Source organism: Primulina tabacum, chromosome 18 (genome assembly GCF_025594145.1).
Source record: "Primulina tabacum isolate GXHZ01 chromosome 18, ASM2559414v2, whole genome shotgun sequence".
NCBI classification, from domain to species: Eukaryota; Viridiplantae; Streptophyta; class Magnoliopsida; order Lamiales; family Gesneriaceae; genus Primulina; species Primulina tabacum.
In genome coordinates this window covers 27,341,890-27,362,996 of record NC_134567.1, presented here as the reverse complement: position 1 = coordinate 27,362,996, position 21,107 = coordinate 27,341,890, and the positions used below count along the sequence as shown (strand labels likewise).

The 21,107-nt window shown below is 32.5% G+C and overlaps 3 protein-coding genes across 4 annotated transcripts; 1 reads left to right on the top strand and 2 right to left on the bottom strand.

Annotated features, from left to right (window-relative positions):
* Window positions 1-226: 226 nt before the first annotated feature.
* LOC142533551 (uncharacterized) lies at window positions 227-4,016 on the bottom strand. The gene is made up of 13 exons (XM_075640366.1): window positions 3,650-4,016; window positions 3,200-3,319; window positions 3,045-3,104; window positions 2,847-2,948; window positions 2,566-2,646; window positions 2,371-2,489; window positions 2,003-2,104; window positions 1,804-1,920; window positions 1,600-1,668; window positions 1,455-1,521; window positions 1,329-1,382; window positions 1,173-1,253; window positions 227-1,099 (listed from the first exon to the last, which is right to left on the bottom strand). Exons 1-13 carry the CDS (start codon window positions 3,668-3,670, stop codon window positions 944-946), a joined length of 1,149 nt encoding a protein of 382 aa, XP_075496481.1. The 5' UTR covers window positions 3,671-4,016; the 3' UTR covers window positions 227-943.
* A 1,989-nt stretch (window positions 4,017-6,005) lies between these two features.
* On the bottom strand, window positions 6,006-7,936 carry LOC142532899 (auxin efflux carrier component 5). Of its 2 annotated transcripts, XM_075639440.1 has the most exons (5): window positions 7,537-7,936; window positions 6,900-7,442; window positions 6,721-6,806; window positions 6,375-6,609; window positions 6,006-6,252 (listed from the first exon to the last, which is right to left on the bottom strand). In XM_075639440.1, the coding sequence occupies exons 1-5, from the start codon at window positions 7,563-7,565 to the stop codon at window positions 6,180-6,182; spliced, it is 966 nt and encodes a 321-aa protein (XP_075495555.1). In that variant the 5' UTR covers window positions 7,566-7,936; the 3' UTR covers window positions 6,006-6,179. The 2 variants fall into 2 exon arrangements, with proteins under 2 accessions (XP_075495555.1, XP_075495554.1); XM_075639439.1 differs by having other exon boundaries at window positions 6,007-6,252; window positions 6,900-7,934.
* Window positions 7,937-15,169: 7,233 nt separating this feature from the next.
* On the top strand, window positions 15,170-20,641 carry LOC142532826 (flavin mononucleotide hydrolase 1, chloroplatic). Its single transcript, XM_075639323.1, has 7 exons — window positions 15,170-15,460; window positions 16,381-16,456; window positions 17,068-17,119; window positions 18,796-18,910; window positions 18,997-19,067; window positions 19,600-19,687; window positions 20,161-20,641. Exons 1-7 carry the CDS (start codon window positions 15,246-15,248, stop codon window positions 20,264-20,266), a joined length of 723 nt encoding a protein of 240 aa, XP_075495438.1. The 5' UTR covers window positions 15,170-15,245; the 3' UTR covers window positions 20,267-20,641.
* Window positions 20,642-21,107: the final 466 nt, after the last annotated feature.

Below are 21,107 nucleotides of genomic sequence, written 5' to 3'. Positions count from 1 at the left end.
AGTATCTTTATCACACAGTTACTGCATCTGTATTATTTGTTATGACACGAGCATAGATCCCATCAATATTCTTGTTAAAAATTGCGTCTTGATTTACAAATCCAAGACTTGCAGGCAAATGGGTTTACAGTTGCCTCGAATGTGGAGATGGAGATGGAGCCAGAAGGGAAGGAAGAGTTGATAATGAGCCGGAGGAATCTGGCCGGGAGCTTTGAGGTTTGTGCTCTGTGCACTTGCTGTGGAGGAGGTTATGGTACAGCCAAAAGATACTGCTTGGCATCTCCATGTTGCTATGCTATCAATTGCAACATCCCAAACAGGCCTTTTGGCTACTGTTCTTTCACTCCCAAGACTTGTAATTGCTTGGGATGCCATATCTAGGTTCGATTCCCTTGAATTTTGTTTGTGGAAAGGATGAAAAGAGACGTGGGGTTTATAGGTAGGAATTACCTGACGGGCATAGGAGGAGTTAGGAGCTGGGAAAGATCCATGAAATTTCTATTATTTCATCCTTGTTTAGTGAAAGACAAAAGAGCATAAATTTCATTTAATGTATATTGTTGTTTTATGATTAGTTGATGAGTTGAGTAATTGTGTAGATTAAGGTTACTTACAGGATGGTGTGTTGTGTTTCTTTTGAACACAATTCTGAAATTAAAAATAGATTGTTGGAGTTCTATTGATATTGATGCTCTCTTTGAGGGATGTTCATGGGCCATTTGTTTCTATTTTTCGAGAAGAAACTAAAGCATTGGCACCTTAGTTTCGGTTTTAAAGTAAAAGTCCAACAAAATATTTGTATATTAATTAATAATGGTATAAACATGGTTGGTTTGCTTACACGTGATAGCTACACCAATTAACCCAACATTCTATGAATTAAGGTGGTGGTTGGTAGTTGAATGGCAGAAACTTGGCAAATTATAGCTGATGGATTAGCAATTTAACCAGTTTCACGTGGATATGGATCAGTCCAACATCGATCATCCTCTGCTGCTCTCTTCCATCGCCTTTTGAATACCTTGTACTCATTATATGACTGTCTTCTCACTTCGACTCTCTTGTTTATTTTTTCTGCATTCAAACTTCCTTGTGTATGCTGCATCAATCATCCAATTGAAAATTCATTACCAATTCTTATCACGCATGCAAATTGCAATGCAACTCGGTACCTCTTCTTCTCCTAGTGTTGGGTAGCCATAGTGAACTATGTATTCAGCATCCACAACTCCTATGTTTTTCATCCGATCTCCCTGAGGATCAACACGGTATTTATACATGCATTATGTATGTGAGTGTGTAAGGAGTGATGAAGTTAAGTTAATTGCCTGTGCACAATAACCGAGCTGCATGTCAAGTCCCCAGGCATGAATCAAGTCATTCTGCGATAAAATCAATAGGGATTAAATCTGTATAATAATTTCATTTCAATTATATACGTATATAAATGATACCTGGACCATATGCCATACACAACGCCATGCATTCTTGGAGAATACTGGGGCCATAACTTCTATCCATCTGAAAACAGTATCATATATTCTCTGTTAAAATTCTTGTCCTCCATATGTGTGTATGTGACTTGTGTATTTGCTGTACCCTGTGCATGGAGGATGAGTGCTGTTATCATCACATTGAGTTTCCTTACCACCAACTTTGTAAGTCCTCCTGCACTATCATTTATTTAACTGTATAAAGTACATGCATTTGTCTTCTTATAAAATTGGTTTCATTCACTTTTTTTTTTGCATAGATTTTAGAATGCTTATTATATGCTATTAAGTGAAATAGGCGTGAACAAACCTGTGTACTTTTGATCTCTTCCATCGTGCAGTTATAAGGTGATGCACCTCAGATTCCCCTATTTCAAGCGCTGGTTGTGATATCTCTAATCCTTCATCTCTAACAATTGATAAATATCTGCACGCCCAATACCTAGATTCAAAACTAATACCAGTAATGTGTGAAAACTAAGTCTTGAATAATTGTGGGTTTTGCATACCGTGCAGGGTGGAAGTTCTCAACTCCTAAGTCTTCATCCCACAAGAAAATATAATCATAATCTGCTACTATATCTGGATGCAAGAATCTTTTGGCAAACCACCTAGTCAATGACTCACTTTTTAGATTTTTATCATCTATCTCTGAGAATCCAAGATTGTGAACGAAAGTAAAGATTGAGAATGAAAGTAAAAAACTATATGGTTCTTGATACAATCCCTTTTTTCGCATGTCTTGATTAGTTCAAGGATATAGGCCAGGTTATATTTGATCTGTCCTGGTTAGAAACTCCCTCAAGATATATACAGGCGTAGCACCCAGTACATTTCCACACATTTTCGAGTGGCAAAAATTTTAATCTAGGCTTACCATTTAGTTTGGTTATCAACAGATACATGTATGACCTGATTGCTCCATTGAAAATCCTTCCAGATATCAACATTGCCATCATAATGGAAAAGCATCACAACAAAATTGCTTGCCAGGAACTGCAATTTTGAGATTCTATATATCATGATTATGCTGTGTATAGATAGATAGATAGAAGAAACAGCCATTATTTACCTTTTGAACCAGCTTATCTACATTTATCTTCTGCTTTATTCCAACAGGAACAGCGAACAAACTCATCGATGAACTTGTCTTCTGCTTGCACAAGGCCAAAAGAATATAGTGCCTCGCATTATACTTTATAGGATTAAACTCTAATTTATTTCCAATTGGTTAGATAGTGTTTGCAAGAGCTTATTTTAAATGATTTTCGACTTCTACGTATAATTTCCAAACATTTCATTGGCTAGAAATTTGAAATTTAGAATAAGCTCTTGCAAACTCTACCTTAATACCTTTGGAGAACCCCATAATGGTCGTCTTTCCAAGTTAGAGGTTTTGACAACTATCCCTTTAGGCAGTGATTCGCTTCCAGGTGGCCTGCAACTGCGTTCATTCTATGACAGGCATCACAATTTTTTTTAATCATAATCAAAGAACGAAACAACAAACTTATACATACATGCAGATCAAGTTGACAAGCAAATACATACCTTGCAGCTTCTTCTACTCTCAGTCCCACTCCTCCCTTGTGAGTTTGATTCTATTAGTTTCTGCATCATAGCTCAGAGAGTTAACCATGCAAAAAATAACTTCGGAATATTGTGAAATATATATCTATAATTGCTCTTAATGCATTAACTCACACCTGCTGATTGTCTTGTGCAAACCATAAGCATGAAAACAATGCAAGAAATAGTAGAGAAGCTATGGGAAAGACGGTGCGTATACAAGTTCTCCTCTCCTTTTGATACCTGCATATTGGCGGCTGGCAAGAACAAGGCAAGGCAATAATATCAGATTCACTAAAACTTTTCTAAATTTTCCCTCCTACAATTATTGTCATTCCTCAACATGAATCCCAGACAACTATTGTCAAAATTCCGAAAATAGCATAGAATTTATCGGGAAGAAAATGAAAACAAACGATCCTAAATTCTGTTCAATGAATCCCAAAAACATTCAGTCCATTCCTATACACAGACATACATATACAAGTCATAAGCTTGGCATATATATTTATGTGCATGCAGCGAATCTGAGTGCATTCATACGGTCATGGATCAGAGAAATTAAAACAAAGGAAAAATCCACTTACGAAATCGGAGAAACTCGTCATCTTCCCAATGAACGTGTGTTTTATCCTTCTGCGAGTAATTATATAATCTTCGTGTCGAAGAGGTCGAAAATACTATAATCATGAATGAGCCAAGAAATTATCATGCACAATAATGCATATAATTACAACAAACACGTATTTTCATCTACAGATGATCCATGGTTGCAACTGGAAAAAAAAAAAGAGTTGAATCATTATCGTAATCCATTAGTTTGCAGCCATCAAGATTCGAGAAGAGAGAAAAATGGTTCAGAAAAGAAAAAGAATAGAATCGATCGCGGCCACTAACGATCAAGAAAATGAGTTGCCCACTATTCCCTCAATGCAAACGCCTACGGTTATAAAATCCTGCAGTATCTTTCGTCCCAATAATTTCGGGTCTATGCTATACATGGAATATGAGACACTCACATGATTTAATGATATTGAAATATTATAAGAAGAAACAATCTCGATATAACATATGCTAACCCTGAAAATATTAATTAAAAAATTAATTATATACGTTACTAGTTATAGTAACTAGTGCCATTTTGTATTATCATTAAAAAATTTTGTATTTTCGGTGTAAAACGAAAAACAAGAAGAAAGGTCGATGAAACGGACTCATTTATATTTGACAAAAACTTGTGTGAGACGTTCTCACAGGTCGTATTTCGTGAGACATGTATCTTATTTGGGTCATCCATGAAAAAATATTATTTTTTATGCTAAGAGTATTACTTTTTATAGTAAAATCGATATGGTTAACCCGTCTCACAGATAAAGATTCGTGAGACCGTTACTCTTTATATTTTTCAATTAAAAGTTAGTTAATATAAGCACTTCTGACTTCAATTAGATAATAAGATAAATAAGTCATTTTTTGTGATAAAAGATAAATTAGTCATTTTATTAAATTCATCGGAATTTGGTCGATACGTATCAATTAGGACATTAACAATAATTCATATAATAAAATACCATTCTTTTTTATTAAAAATTTGCATATCAAATTGTTTTTGACTCCTTACTTATTCTAAACTAACAAATTCAGAGCAATTCTCCATCTTCCATCCCCACGTGTAGAGCTGTGGGCCTTGACAGTTAGGACGACTCGTCACGTCACATAAAATAAGTGGATTGAGTTGATAATTTTCGAGCTTATCATGAGCTGGTTCACAATCTATTTTACAAAAATTCTCGTTGAAAATTTACGATTCTTGACGATACCAAATTAACTAAAAAGCTCCGTTTGGTAATTAGTTTCAATAAGTTGAACCCTTTACGTCTATCTTTATGCTTCATTTCTCTCCATCCATTTGTATAAATAAATTGTAAATTTGTCTTACAAGGCTAGTGGAGCTTGCTGTAAAATGCATACATACCTTTTTTGTCATCTAATTGATATGTTTTATTTTGAGTTATGTTGGTTAATTGAACGTAGTAGTATATTAATTTGCATTTTTCTTCGATTTTTAATTATTTTTTCATTGGAATACTGACATGACGTTAGGAAAAATGTACCACTGAGAATTGATAATTGTTTGATGTCATGTAATACTATGTTGAAAAAGATTAAAACTGAAAAAAAAATGCAAGTTAGTTGATTATAACGCTACAAAAATTAATAAAAACATGCAAGTTAAATGACCAAAAAAATATAATTTCATCTTTACTTATATTTGTCTGTTGATGTTCAAATACACTATATATACTAGTCAATGACGCACACACGTTAAAACCAAATGAAGACATAAACAAAATAAATATAAAAAAAAACATATCGGAAATTTAGAACTGGACAAGAGATAATTCTCCTTGTAGAATTTCTCCTTATCCAACCTATAATTTGACATAATTAGTCACCGGAAATTTTGAAGGAAAAAAATCCAGAGATGAGTGGCACTACAAATTTGCAATCGCAAAAACTTATGTAAGACGGTCCCACAGATCAATTTTGTAATGCAAATATTATATTTGAGTCACCTATGAAAAAGTAATGTTTTTTATGCCTCAAATATTATTCTTTATTGTAAATATGGACATTGTTGATCCATCTCACGAATAAAAATCCGTTAGATTGTCTCACAAGATACCTACTCAGTCTGCAAACATGGGATGACCGCCGAGCCAATTGAGAGACGAAGAATTTTCAATTGAAGGGGAAGACATGGAACATGAGAATTAACTGTTGTACATGAAGGAAAGTGGTGAGGAAGTTAGAAATCAGATTATCAATTTTACAATTTTCTATTTACTAACAAAGCAAATTGTGTTGGTTTAATTAATTAGAGAAAAACGTTATTTGTGGAATTTCGCAAGACACCAAAAAGTAAGTTTTCTAATACTCTCAAATCTTTATAAAATAGTATACAGAAGAACATTTGATACATATAAGCCAAAAAAATCACTGCTTGGTTAGACAGTACACGCACACACCCAGTAATTATGATAATATATTACATTAATACATTAGTTGGATTCCGTACACATGTACCCATTGGCCATTTTGGACTTTGGTACCACATCAATGAACAAGATTTAAAATAAGATAATAGACAATCAAGAGAGGAAGGGAAATGATTGTGCCGAAGATTACCCTGCAAACAAATTAAACAGATGATTTGATCAATATCATAACAAAATCAAGAGTTTATCATCATAATATTTAGATGACCAAGATATATAAAAGAGTATGTGTATATATATGTTGAACGCTTACGCGGCACTGAGTAGATTAGCATGCAAACCGTATTCTTGAGCGAATACGAACGAGACAATAGCCTGTGGTAACGCCGCCTGAATAATCGCGATTCGAAGTACATTGGAATGCAAACCTAAAGCTAGAGATCCAACAGCAGTAGACATAGGTCCACCAACAAACCTCAGAACCATTCCATACATGCATAAGCCAACACCACATCCTAGTACACTTTCTTGTAGTGCCATGAACAATCCTGCCACAATATTCACGCATGCAGCAGCTCTTAGCACAGGTGAAAACATTAAATTTAACTGTACTGGTGTGTTTGTGTGCGCGCACGCTAATATAAATGATAGTTGTTTACCCATGTTGAACATGGCCACTCCACTTCCGGCTTTCGACATTATGAGAATCGATCCTTCCACTATGCGAGGCATTTTCAAATTCCATCTATACATGTATATTCATGATAAGGTCGTGAATTGTTGTATGCATGTAGATATATAACCAGAAGGCAAGCGAGAAAAAGTAAATGGATGATACCTGTTTGCTAAGAGAGCCCAAATTAGGCCAAGAACACAAGCATAGTTATTAGGATTTCTGCTCAGCCTAATCCAAACTTTCTTCATAAATGGCAAAAATTGAGAAGATGATGGTGCTACTGTTCTGTTCACGCCTGCTGATTTAACAGTATCATCAGCGCCGTCGAAGATTTCTATCGCAACAGTGCTTGATGATTGTGGTATTTGGGTGGAAGAAGACATTGCTTGAAGCTGCTTATCCTGACCATTTTCGTTGTTGATGCAAGAACCATTACTAGAATCACACGCACGCCTGAATTCGAACATGAAGAGGAGAATCGGTAGCCACACGAGGGATTGGATGACAGATGATTGCACCACCAAGTCCTCCCCTAGTCCCCCATACATGGCCTTCAACAGAGGGACTCCGACCACTAGCGTGTTATTGAAACTGGACAGAGAGAACGAAGTTATCAGCCATGAAAAATCCTTCTTCGAGAAACGAATCCACAAAGCTAAACCCACTCCCGCTATCGCCTTGGCGATCACATCTGCTCCAAGAAACCTGAAATTCATATGGTAGGGATCAACCCCAGATGTGAATTGGAATGTGAAGAATGGGATGATGAAATAACAGTTGAATCTATTGATCGCATCACATTCGTTGCTCTTGAACATCTCCAGCCATTTGACGGAGCTGTAACCCAACGCAAGCGCCACATACAGCGGCAGCATAGCCTCCACTATCTTGTATATATCCTCCCACCCGATCATCACTTTCCCGCAGATACAAAGATAGATCGATCTATCAAAACCCAAATCAATTTATATATGCTGAATAATTTTAGCCAATAAATATTATTGCATGAGAGCTTAATTTTGATTCCGCAATATGAACGAATGAATGGGGGAGTGGCGGAGTATATATACGCTCCATAATCTTTCATAAAATCTCTATATGTTTCTAAAATCCAGCCTAGCTCCGGCCCCTGGTTTGATTCTACATCCTATGGTGCCGCCACGCACTTATATTTTTCAAGCCAATATTTTTATGGAAATATTTGAAATGAGTGGTTCACTTTCTGCGCATATATATATATATATATATATATATTGATCAACACCTAGTTTTCTAATGGTAAATTTTTTGTGTAGTGTGTATGTCATTCAAGAACAAGCAAAAGGTTTCAATTTCCTAGTCTGGGTCTCTATCATGCGAAGAAAGATATAGATCGAGCCTAGCAAGTGTCGATAGGTTTTTGTTGAAATATTGAAGAAGAAAACAACTCATGTTGAAGATTAATCTCCTATATAACTCAATATTTGATTCAGTTAATGAATTATCCACTCGACATGATAGAAAGACAAGTTAATTAAACGTTTTAATGATAAGTAATGAGAGTGTTTAACCAATGGTCATGTTCGATTCTCTTTACCCAATATCTTCCGGAAGGAACTCTTTGCTTAGTCATTGCCTAGTGTGCACAGTATTACAGCGGCTACGGGTTCACACATCGTATAAAAAATTTGAGCTAATTAGATTGGCTTGATTTTTTTTCTAAAATAAATTTAAAATCATTTTTCATTTTATTTGATAATTCACATTTTTTATTCTTTTGGGTAAAAAGAATTTCAATTCTCCCATTTTATCTAACAGAATTTAAACAGAAAACACATGTAAAACAATCAAAGCTAACTTACTGAGACATACATTCGATCTGTTCCGATCCAAGAAAATATTATTTTTTTATGTATAAAATATTATTTTTACTGCAAAAATATCATTTTTATTAATATTATGAAGAAATATAGTATAATATATGTCGATTTGAGCAAAAAATAGTTGACCCATGAAAAATATTATTTTTATGTCTAAAATATCTTTCTTTTTTTTTATATATACCAAGAGCATCATTTTTTGTTAGTTAAAAAAATATTTGAGAAAACAAAATCATTTTTATGTCATATTTTCATTGTAAGTAGAGATTGAGTCGAGCTATGAAATAGTGGAAAATGAGACCTGCTCTAATTTAAAAAAAAAATTAAAATATGAGTATTTAAAAAATGAGTAGGTCTTTTGTGAGACGATTTCGCTGATTTTTATTCGTTTGACGAGTCAATATTGCTCTTTTTACAATAAAAGTAATATTTTGACATAAAAAGTAATATTTTTCATGGTTGATCCTAAAAAAATATTTGGATCACAAAATTGACCCGTGAGACCGTCTCACGTGAGTTTTTGTGTTAAAAAATAATATCTATGGGAACAAATTGGCTTCAAATTCAATTTGCTCGTGCCACTTGAAATAGTTCATCATATACGCACCAAGTGTTGGAAATCATGGAGCCTTCGGAACGGTTCCCGCAGTTCAAATGAGAAATACAGCGGAAAGGATCACAATTTTTTTTTTTTTTTTTGAAATAGGATCACAAAATTTTATTATATATATTTTTTTGAAATAGGATCACAAAATTTTATAAATTATAATCAAATATGTGAATATAAATCATTTATAAATTTAAATAAAAATATTTTCTAGAAAAATTAACCTCTTGTTTAATCCCTTTTATATAACTGGGATAAGTGGAAAACTAACTTTTTTCTTTTGAAAAATTGGTATCTTTTGATCTCCTAATTTAGAATTTCTCGGATCCTAAAAAAACTATATTTTCGAATTTTGTATTTTTAATCATGAGACCATGGACCATAATAAAATGCTCCAATAAAGTAGATAAATAATTAAAATTTTAATTAATATATCCAAAATTCTACAAAAAATATGGAATTTCACTCTTATTCATTATAAAATATCTTATTCTACGAAAATAATAGTTCATTGATATAACCATATATTACATACATATTAATCCTCCATAGACAAATCGTACGTAACTGAATCTAGTATATTTCGCTTAACTACTTTTTATCTTCATTTACTATTAAGTCACTAGTTAGTGTTTTTAATTTATAATCCAATTATAAATTAGTTGGGAACATTACTCATTTCCAAGGGTAACAAATGAGATAATCTTATTTCTACTTCTCGCATGAATGAATGAATTTCATGTATCTCAATTTAAATTTTTCAAATGAAAATCGAAAATACAAGTGTTGAGAATGCGTAATTTTAAACAATAAAACTAAGAATCAAACTGAAACGAACATGAGTCTATAATCACATCAAGATTACGTTATGTTCATAAATGATCATATTTATAATTTATTTCGAATTTCATCGTATTAATAGAATTTATTATGAAATGCCTAATTAAATCGGTTAAGTCCTATATAATCTCATATGTATAAATGTTTTCACCTACATTATATCTCTACATCGACGGTTCATATATGACTTCTACATTCATAATGTTCATGATCATGTTCTGTATTGGTGATATTTTAATTAAATATCTCATACTTAAATTATTATCATCGGACTTAATTTAAGTATATTATCCATAATTTATTCTTCTTGCATATATAATTCTTATATATAGTTAAAATGGTGGTTATATCCAATAAACTATAGATTTTTCTGTGATATTCAAGATAAGAAATTGCATGCAAATATATTTAATAATAATTTAATTTTTATTAACAATAAAAACATTCAAATTAAAATGTTTTGGGGGCACTATTCCCAACACCGTGATCGAGTAATGGAACAAGACAGGCGAAAAGAGGAACAAAGTGAGGCATATTTTGATTCTAACCCAGACATCAAACGTTGTCATGTCGTATTATCATAAATGTCAAAATATAATTCAATTGAAAAAGCGACTAAATTTTCAAATAAAACAAATTATTAGACTAAAACACAAGATTGACTAAACTATATATATATATATATATATAACATAAATTTTATCATTTTTATCATCTATATTGCTTGGATTACATGATCCACAATCCGAATAGTATCGAATTCGACTTGTCGATATTTTTCATCTCGATAATAAATATTTTCTGCTAATATTCGAACATAGCATTTTTAAAAATATTCCAACAATATGCATACGCAGAGACATACATGATTGCAAAATGAATCTTTTGTCGAGCACTGATTCTTTCACTTATGTCCGTAGAATGTGCGAAATGAAAATTAGCTAGATAGATAAGACAGCTAAACATGATATAGAAAATCTTATAAATCTTCATTCGTGAGATGAGTCAATTATGTTAATATTTAATATAATAATTAATATTTTTAACATAAAAAATAATATTTTTCATGGATGACCCAAATAAGATATATGTATCATAAAATTGACTCGTGAAGACATTTCACAAAAATTTTTTTTGGTATATTTAAATTGTATAAAGGCTGGTGCTTAAGTCAAATTAACCACATTGGAATGCCATTTTCTTATGTATTATTTGTGTATAATGGTGCACGTTAATGGCTGATTAATTCTGACCTTACTAATGGAGCTTGCTTTTGAACATTGTTGGAACCACGTCATTTATGTTTAATTAATTAAGGCAAAAATTTGTGTGAGACGGTCTCACGAGTCATATTTTGTGAGACAGATCTCTTATTTGAGTCATCCATAAAAAAATATTACTTTTATGTTAAGAATATTAATTTTTATTGTGAATAACAGTAGGGTTGACTCGTCTCTCAGATAAAGATTTGTGATACCGTCTCACAAGAGACCTACTCATTAATTAATGACTTGAAACCGCTTTTGAACAAAGGTATATTACATAGTTCATGTCTTTTGATTACCGCTAGCTGTGGTTTATATATATAGTAGTGCCTCTCTATAGGTGATTTGTTATACGAGTTGTTTTTATAAAGTTAACTACATACACATATATGATAAAATTTCGTTTTTGGACAGGTATGTTTGTATCTTTTTGATTTTAGTCATTTATATCGTTAAATTTCAGTTTTACTTTGCTAACTTCGTTTTCGTTTTTTTGGTTATTTTATTCATTTTTCTAAAATGACGTTGATGTGACACAACTGCAGTGCTGACATATATATTGTGTGGTAACTTTATTATCATACTAATTACTCGGTTTAAATATATTATGATAACATTTTTTTTCTTTTACAATTTCAATTTAAAATTTTAATAAGTTTTATTTTCCAAAAAATATTTAATTATTTATTTTTTACGAAATACATGTACCATCTATGTCACGATCCGCTAGTATATATAATATATTAATAATGTTTTTTCGTCTCTAAAAATCATGAGTTAAAAGCCGCTAAAACCGCAGCAGACAACCTAATTTTTTGTATTGCTGAATAAGAGTGAATGTAGATAAAGTTATCTTAAATGTGCGATTACACCAAATTACCCCGAAATCATACAGTACGCCTGACTTTTTAAATTATTTTTTAGGCATAATAAAATATTGTTTATGTACATGAAAATTGAGTTTAGCTATAACTGAAATTTATTAAAATTATAATAAATATTAGAGATAATATGTGACATTAATGGACTTGTAAGTTGGCCTAATTTCGGAAAATAGCATAAAATATTACAAAAGAAGTAGAAATCATTACACAAAAACTTGACTAATTAGACAATCCAAACAAAAATAGTCCGACTTATATGACAATTTTGTATTTTTTCCCTATAAATTTATAAAGTATACCTTTTTCGGTGGTGGTTAAACACATTTTTTTATTGCGAACTAGTTGATGTAAATAATTTTTCATTTTGTATTCTTATATAATTTATACAAAAAATTTGAGAAATTTCTAAAGGGAAAATTGAAATTTTGGTCCTATATGCTTTGTAAGGATCAAACATTTCTCATTAAACTAAAAGTTATAATTGTTATCTAAGGCACAACTTTATTTTCTTATAATCGTGGTAGTGCATAGTGTATCTACTCGAGTGATATCAGGCCTAGTAGTTAGACCAAAAGTTATAATTTATATGTTGTTGCTGTCTCATATCTTTTAGAGATCAATCTTACAATTTTCTACAGCCGACTTGTCCGTTAAGATCCGACGTCACTCTTTTACGACCCACATAACTAACCAGATCAAGATGTGCAACATTAAAAACACACGATAACTTTCCAAAACGTCACTCATCCCAATATTATTCTCACTGATATACGTTTAACACATCTCTTACAAAGAAGTATATATAAATATGCTTTTTGCGATTTGAACTCATGATCTCGTTCTGATATCAATTGTTATGATCAAGCACTTACCACTAGGTCAAAAGCTATAGATAATAACCAATGCACAAGTTTATTTCTTTATACTTGTGAAAACGCGTGTACTTACTTGGGTGCTAATGAGTCGAGTTGTTATGCTCATGAATTCGGGGAGGTGCATGTCTATCTGTCGGTGATGTCTCATATCCTTAGACATCAATCATACTCATTTTCTACCGTTGGCCCTGTCTCCAGCAGAGATGATATCACTCGTTAAGATCTAATGTCACTCTTTTACGATCCACTTAGTCAACCAGATCAAATGACACAACATCAGCAGCTTGACACAAGAGAACTTCTCAAGATGTCACTCATACCGGTATTACTCTTACTCATTTACGCTCAACTCAACATTATAAATAATTATATGTTATTTTTACCATTTGTGTGCTAATTTTTTTTACAATTTTAGTATACTACCTTATAGTTTTTTCATATTTTTCGTTTTTTTTAGGGAGATGTAATTCTCACAAGTTCAATGTCATATCTAGGGATGCCAATTTATCAGATTCGAGTAGAATTTCTTATAATTCGTCCTTATCTCTATCTATTATATTTACTTCATCCAAATCTCCATCCTTGCAGAGATATTAAATTTTCATCTCCATGTTTATACATGTCAGATGATCATATATCCATACTCTACCCAAATATTATATAATCACCTACAATTTCACTTTTTAAAATTAAAATATTTCCGTGAATATATACATATCTACCTCAATGTTAAGAGAAGAAAAAAAAGTAAAAATAAAATTAACAAACTAAAAATCATAAAGAAGTAACAAAATATTATAAATATTCTATCCCAACACTAACATCTACATATCAATACTTTTTTTCATTACATCCAATTACTGTTATTCAACAAAAGTATACTAGAATTAACATTTCATCAATAAAAAAAATAAATGCATAAATATATAATAAAATAATAATTTAATCGGACATTTAGGTTGAATATGAGTAGGATATCATCAGACACACCTCCATTCCCGAACCTAAAAACCTTCATACCCGACTATCCAGTCATTTAAGCGGGTACAGAAAATCCCGACATATTTATCTCCATTTTAGTCGGAAATTGGATTTTACAACGAATTCCGAAGAAATTGTCATCCCTAGTCACATCAACATTTTCGACAAAAAGAGATTAAGTGCTAGTTTATTTAAAGAAAATCATGGGTTAAAAGCACTTATTTTTTTAAAAAAATCTATTTTATAAAAAAATATAGTGTTTGTTACAAAAACTGTTCTAAAGTGGAATTTTTTTTTAATTCTATTTTTTAAAGAACTAAAACAAAAATATTTTTTCCATTTATCCCAACGTAAAAAATGCTTATTTTTTTTTAAGTAATAACACTTAAAAAAATGAAATTATTTAACAGTTTTGTAAGCTAAACTTCTGTATCTAAACTTAGTCTAAAATTAGCGCGCGCGCGCACCAAAAAAAAAAACATTAAACAAAATCTTAACAATGCCCAAAATTTTGAAGAGTTTTCCATCTTTTAATCGACGATTTAACGTTGAAATTAGTGTGTAACATTCGTTTGGCTGCCTTTGGTTTTGCTGTCAGCATTTATACGTTGGATTTATTCCACCATTAATGCACGCAGATATGCTCTATGTCGAAGCATATAATATTTAATTCGAATATCGTCATATTATATACCCATTAATTAATTTATTTGCTTTTTAAAAAGAAATACCCATTAATTCAGCAGGTCTGATGAACTCATGCTTTCAAAAAGAGTTCGAGTTAACGAAGCATGTGAGCATTTATCAATACTTTTTTGGAAGAATATCTCACACATGACTTACTCAATACAGTTTACCTGACTAATGTTACAGACTATCGTGTTAATTCATGAGTTTTACACGTAAAAAATATTAAATATGTGTTATGCAATAAATTATTGTAATAATTTTCAGCCCAAAATAGTAAATGTATTGAAATGGCTAGAAATAATAGGGATATGAAAATTTTGTGAGGCCGAAAAAAATTTCAAATACTCCTTCAATTAAATATATGTTATATTATAAAAAAAATTAAGTTGAATATATAAAATATATAGGGTGAATAATTAATTAAACATAAAAATTATATAAGCAAACTCTAATAGATTATTTGAAGCTTTTTTTGGGGCGAGAATTGCAGCAAATCAGCGATCGTGGATGGGTCAGAGGTTGATTTTGTCGATCAACAGCTTTTCAATTCTAGAAGCAGCTACATCACACCCAAATTTCGCTTCAACCAAGAGAGTAATGCCTCTCAAAACCGCCGCCGCGCCACCGGAGACGGCGTCAAGGAAGCTGCCCATACTGCTTTTTGACGTCATGGATACCATCGTCCGCGACCCTTTCTACCATGACGTTCCCGCCTTCTTCGGGTATTTTTGAACTATTACACTTTTCTGCTGTACTTCTCGCAGTGATTGATGAGTTGGACTTTAGAGGATGGATGAGTGACATTAAATTTTATGGGTAACGTTACCCTTGTTGTGAAAACTGACGAGTGTATGATTATCACTGGTTTTCAGCTAAAGAATTTCCGCCGCTGTCTTTTTCTTGGCTCGGTAAATGGAGCGTGCTCCATTATTTTATTTGGCACTCGTTGATATATATCTGTATAATGTCTTCAAACTCGGTTACGTCGTTTGATATACAGGAACGCTTTCAAGAATTTGGCTACTGTTTTGCTCATCAATTAAAATTATTCAAAAAACACCGAGTTCAAAATATGCCACATATCAGTTGTCCTTCCAACCTAGGTTTTCTTCATCATACGAAACAGAAAATGCGAAATGATCTGCCTGTGTTAGTTTATGCATATGTTGATTGGGTGACTGAATGAAATGACATTTCCTTATCAAGTTATTGAATATGGTTGGTCCTTGATATGAGTTTCAGAATATTTTATTTAATCATGGACATAAAGTCAAGAACAAAACACTAAACCCGCATAGTGGCAGTAGTTTAACAATATAGATTATTTCTTTGTCGGACGACATATCATGCTTCAGACCCATGGTTTTGGATATCAAGTACTGATTTTATTTCTTGCCTGTTGAACTGACTGTGACTTATTCTGGTTGCACCCACCTTTTTTAGCTCTATAACAGAGCATGGGTATATGGGGGGGGGGGGGGGGGGGGGGGGCAAAAATCTTTAATTTTGCAAATTTAGTAATTATCCGTTTATAGCTTCTTGACACGTGTGAAAATCACTCTAAGAAATGCCCAAATGTTTATAATATCATCATGGATTGTCATTTGCTTTATTCTATTGGCTTTTGGGAATATTTGTTCAGAATGTCTATGAAGGAACTTCTAGAGTGCAAGCATCCTACTGCCTGGATTGAGTTTGAAAAGGGTCTTATTAATGAGGTACACTTCAAATTGTATGACATTCAATTGATTGTAATTATCACTATTACACATGCTGGGTGAAACTTATTTTATCCATCAAAGCTTGCTTTCTCGGAAAATAGACTTCTAACTTGCGGTGTTAGATATTTGTATGTACTTCTTTTTGTTTTCTATGGAGCATAGATTGGCTTCAAGATGTGTAGCATTTCACAATTTTCCAGTTCTCTTGCAACCCTAGTTATTGTCTGCATCAAACAGTTCTAAACTCTAATATGATATTATTACATTCAGAGATGTGGAGAAGAAAATAGGTTTGTGTTAACTTGATTAATGTTGTGTGAAGAAAAATTTATCTACTTTACTTGGTTGTGCTGTAGCAGTCATTTCAATGTCATTTCAACAGAATTAAGGTTGGGGCTCTCCAACCCTTCTCCTCTCGTCGTGTGTCTCCATTGTGGTTGTGATGAGAAGATTCTCATTTGTAAATTGCATTTTTCGAGTTAAAACTTAAAGTTGATTTCCTTGGCTTTGCGTGAGGATACAGTATACACATTCACTCTCACAGTTACAAACCCGCGACATTCCTGTGTATCTATTAATTAAATTCATAATATTTATTTTCTTGTCAGATGGAGATGATTCAGATATTTTTTAAAGATGGAAGGCCTGTTGACGTAGAAGGTTAGCAAAACTTTGCTCTTGATTGAATAAGGCCTGCTCTTACTTAATATTGATGTATGTAACTCATACGTAAGAAATTTGTGCTCAAGATTCTTTATTGCTTTCTTGCTGGATAAATCACTTTATTAATCATTCCTCTATACTTCTCTTAAAAAGTGATATGTTCTTCCCAATCTCTGTTTGAACTTCTAAACTGAGATTGTTTTTCTTAGCACATACTTTGATATGCACGAACTGGGCTTGAGTTGTCTGAATTTAGATGTATTGATAATATTTGATATGTTCTGTATTACTTCTCTAGTGGTTGTAGGTTATTAACCCCCATCACATACATCTGTCAACTAATGAAAGGCAAGTATGCAGAAAGTTTGGATTCATATTGACCTTATTGCTGCTGTCTTTGAGAATGAGAGGCTAAGATGTTACAAAGACTAAACATGAAAATCAGTTGGGAGATAACCGGCTAATTTTCGCGTGTAAGAGTCTACTGACCTTTTTAAACTAACTACTGACCTACTCTTGATAGTTGTGCCCAATGGACTCACTACAATCCATTCTTTTTAAAGGCAGAAGTCCATGATCGATTCCCACCACCAGAGAAAAGGAGTGACCGACCATTCATTATCTAAACCTCCTAATTGCTTTCCAGGAGCTGACTCGAGTAAGAGATTAACCTTAAAGGAATCTGAGGGTTATAGAAGTCCAAAAGTGGTGTAATCTTTCTTCATCCCGTCTTTTCCCTATAGGAAAGAATCCACTCAGTGATATTTGATCTACAAGAGTCTCTGAAAACTTTAGCATTCGTGGAATTACTAAACTCGATTACTCGTCACAAGTTACAACTTATAAAGATAAACCATCACTATACTTGAATTATGTCTATACCACGCCCTATATTCTTCCTTTTTCAATTTTGAAATCTTTCAGCTACTTATAGATGTGAATCTGATTAATTTTTAAATGTTCAAAATCCATTTGGAATTCTCTAAATGATAAGAAAATTTCTTAAGGCGGCTGCATGGTACTGCTTGTACTATTCCAGCTACAGTGACTGTACCTTTCTCAGAGTTTATTATCAGTTTTTGCCTCTTAGCACACTTTTTGTACACAATTTCGTTGTCGATAATTTATCAAATATTGTGACTTTCACGTTAGATCTTGCTCAATAAATTGCCTATGAGAGATTCCTTTACCTGGTATCCGTATCATCGAGTAGAGAGAGGTAGTGTTTTTTACTGTTTAATCCTCTCCTTACTGCTTCAATAATCTTATCAGAATTCTCTTTGCTGGAATCCTTGGCCAAAGCACTTAGTTTTCCTGAAACACTTCAAACAATATTTTTAACCTAGTTCTAACCTTTTGCTGATTTGTGTTTGCTGTCCAAGGTATTTTTCGCGTAGGGTCTTTGCTGGAATGTTTGAGGCATATCATCTTGACCAAATTTCTCGCAGATAATCCTCTATACATCAGCCAACCATCTTTAAAATTTCCTTGCTGATTTATTCTGAATACTTCCAAGTTGATTTTCAGTCTTCTTCTCTAATATGAACAGCAGAAATGTTTTTCCAGGAGATTTAATCTTTTCAAATCCATAGGTGTTTGCTTGAGCACATATTGTTTATGCCGTATTATTTTCCTTATTTTGGGTGTATCATGATATAACTGCTTACTTGTAGGCCTCAAAAGCTGTATGAGACAAGGGTATTCCTATATTGAAGGAGTTGAAGTATTACTTGACGATCTCAAGAAAAATGGATTTGAAATGCACGCTTTCACTAATTATCCTGTGTGGTATGTTTAAACACCAAAAATCTTATAAAACAAATGCTGAAGCAATGTGACTTTTAGTTTTGTTTTCTGTTTTTTTTCTATCGCAGGTATGAAATTATTGAGGAAAAGCTCAAACTCTCGAGTTACTTATCCTGGACATTCTGTTCGTGTAAAATAGGTGGCTTTTGAATTGATCTTTTAAATTACATTTCTATTTTTGTAATGTGAATGTCAAGAAGGTTGGCTGGTTTGAAATTCAAATTGATGTTCATGGATAATGCTCCTGCTACTGCAAATATGGGTTCTGTCAGGAAATTAAACAATTTATACCTAATATGGATTGAATCATTTTTTCTTTCTGAATACACGATACTTATGATTGAAAGTTGTCATCTAAGATAAGTAGCAATGTAATCTGTTACTTCAAATTACTGTTTATTATTGTTTTCTTAATCTAAGTTTCATGGTGCAAGCCTCTTGGTTTTGTAGATATCGTATGCGTTGTCTCAAATGTGATGCATGATAATAATGAGCTTTACTTTTGAGATGCACACAGACATATTTGCTGTTTATTGCTATGGAGTATTCTATATATTCAATATAGAAACACCAGCAGTAGCTCCCAGTTCATCTTGTCATTCTGTTTTCCTTTTTTTTCCAATGTTTCAGCATAGTACCAAATGATTTGGTCGTGAATTTGGTGGCTGTAGGAAAAAGGAAGCCTGATCCTGATTTTTACATGGATGTTTCAAATTACTTAAAAGTTGACCCAACCTCTTGTATCTTTATCGATGACAGGTGCTGTTTTGAATTTTTTAAATTTGTTTACTATTTTCAGAAGGCTTCATTAATTTTTCATTTTGTTGTTTTACTACCAGAAAAAAATGTGCGTAGATAACAAATTCAATAAAACTGAAATGGATTCCATCATTATTTAATAAAATGGATGAAGGGATGCGCAGTTAAAACAATGAATTGGGGAGAGTTTAATGCAAATATGTAACTTAGGCTGCTGCAAATGGATGGCTCTCATCTTTTCTACACTCGTTTATCAGAAGTTTGTTCTTCGCCAACATGGTGTAGGTTGTCAAGTGAACACCTTTTCTAGTTCCAAAATTTGCATTATATTGTTGAATAAGTGGACCATGTCTATGTGAAGAAAGTGTTGAACTCCAATACTTTTCAGAACTATTCATCTTTTCGAAGATGTTATTGCTTTTGTTCACTGGTTATCACTTATTAATAACATGTCTCTAGTTTAACTACTCCAGGATGAGAAATGTTGAGGCTGCACTTGATGCTGGCTTCACGGGTATTCAATTCAAGAATGTGGAGTTACTGCGCGAGGATCTCACTCATTTGGGCATTCACATCTAGACGAACAAATGGACTGATTGGACAGTAGTTTCACTTCGTCTAAGTTTACAAGTCCTTTGTCGGGCATTAATGGTGTAGTCCCTCCTTTCAGTAAAAAAACACCAAAAATTTAAATTTGAAGCCTTGGCCACACTAACTTCTGTTATAGATTTATAGATTCTTCATTTGACTATGGTATGTGCAGGTTTTACATGCCGGAGGGGAGAGATTTTTGGAAGTGACGCAATGCATCCAGTCTAATGTACTATTTCCCCTTTTTTATTCAAGTATGAAATTTTTAACATTTTTCAAAGATTTTAAAAGAGATTCGAATTTTTATAAGCGATTTAGTAGTATTGTACTATTTCAAACGCACAACTTTGATTTGTAACTTTATTAATTCGAGAAAATAAAATAATTTGACTTTTGGATTAGGTAAAAGTGAAACAAAATATAAAATCAGATCAAATCGATCTTTGCATACCCCAGCGTTAGAATGGATGCAAATAATTGAAATTTAGCTGTGTAATGTATAACAATTTTTTTGTAAGAATTTTTTAGTCAATCAGCTATTTGTTTATTGTTGGCTACATATATGTATATATACCCATTGTGACATTTTAGGACCTAAGAAAGAAGATAGGGTGAAATAGGTTATTTTGTCATTTATAATTTTTAATAGTAATTTTACAAAATTTCGAAATTGTTCTATAAAGATTAAATATGAATCCATCAATGTAAATAATGAGTAAATTTAATAACAAATTCAACAATTTGGAACAAGTTTACACTGAAATTCACTAAGAGGTCTGTTTATAAAATAAGAGATATATTATAAAACAGTCTCACATATTTATAATTA

Coding starts and splice junctions, on each gene's coding strand:
- LOC142532899 (XM_075639439.1), bottom strand. CDS start 7,651: ATGATCGGGTGGGAGGATATATACAAGATAGTGGAGGCTATGCTGCCG. Junction 6,807..6,899: donor TGGGCTCTCTTAGCAAACAG/GTATCATCCATT, acceptor ATACATGTATAG/ATGGAATTTGAAAATGCCTC. Junction 6,253..6,374: donor GCTAATCTACTCAGTGCCGC/GTAAGCGTTCAA, acceptor ATTTGTTTGCAG/GGTAATCTTCGGCACAATCA.
- LOC142533551 (XM_075640366.1), bottom strand. CDS start 3,670: ATGACGAGTTTCTCCGATTTC. Junction 1,921..2,002: donor GAGAACTTCCACCCTGCACG/GTATGCAAAACC, acceptor TTGGGCGTGCAG/ATATTTATCAATTGTTAGAG. Junction 1,254..1,328: donor AGCTCGGTTATTGTGCACAG/GCAATTAACTTA, acceptor GTTGATCCTCAG/GGAGATCGGATGAAAAACAT.
- LOC142532826 (XM_075639323.1), top strand. CDS start 15,246: ATGGGTCAGAGGTTGATTTTGTCGATCAACAGCTTTTCAATTCTAGAA. Junction 18,911..18,996: donor TTCACTAATTATCCTGTGTG/GTATGTTTAAAC, acceptor TTTCTATCGCAG/GTATGAAATTATTGAGGAAA. Junction 19,068..19,599: donor ATTCTGTTCGTGTAAAATAG/GTGGCTTTTGAA, acceptor TGGTGGCTGTAG/GAAAAAGGAAGCCTGATCCT.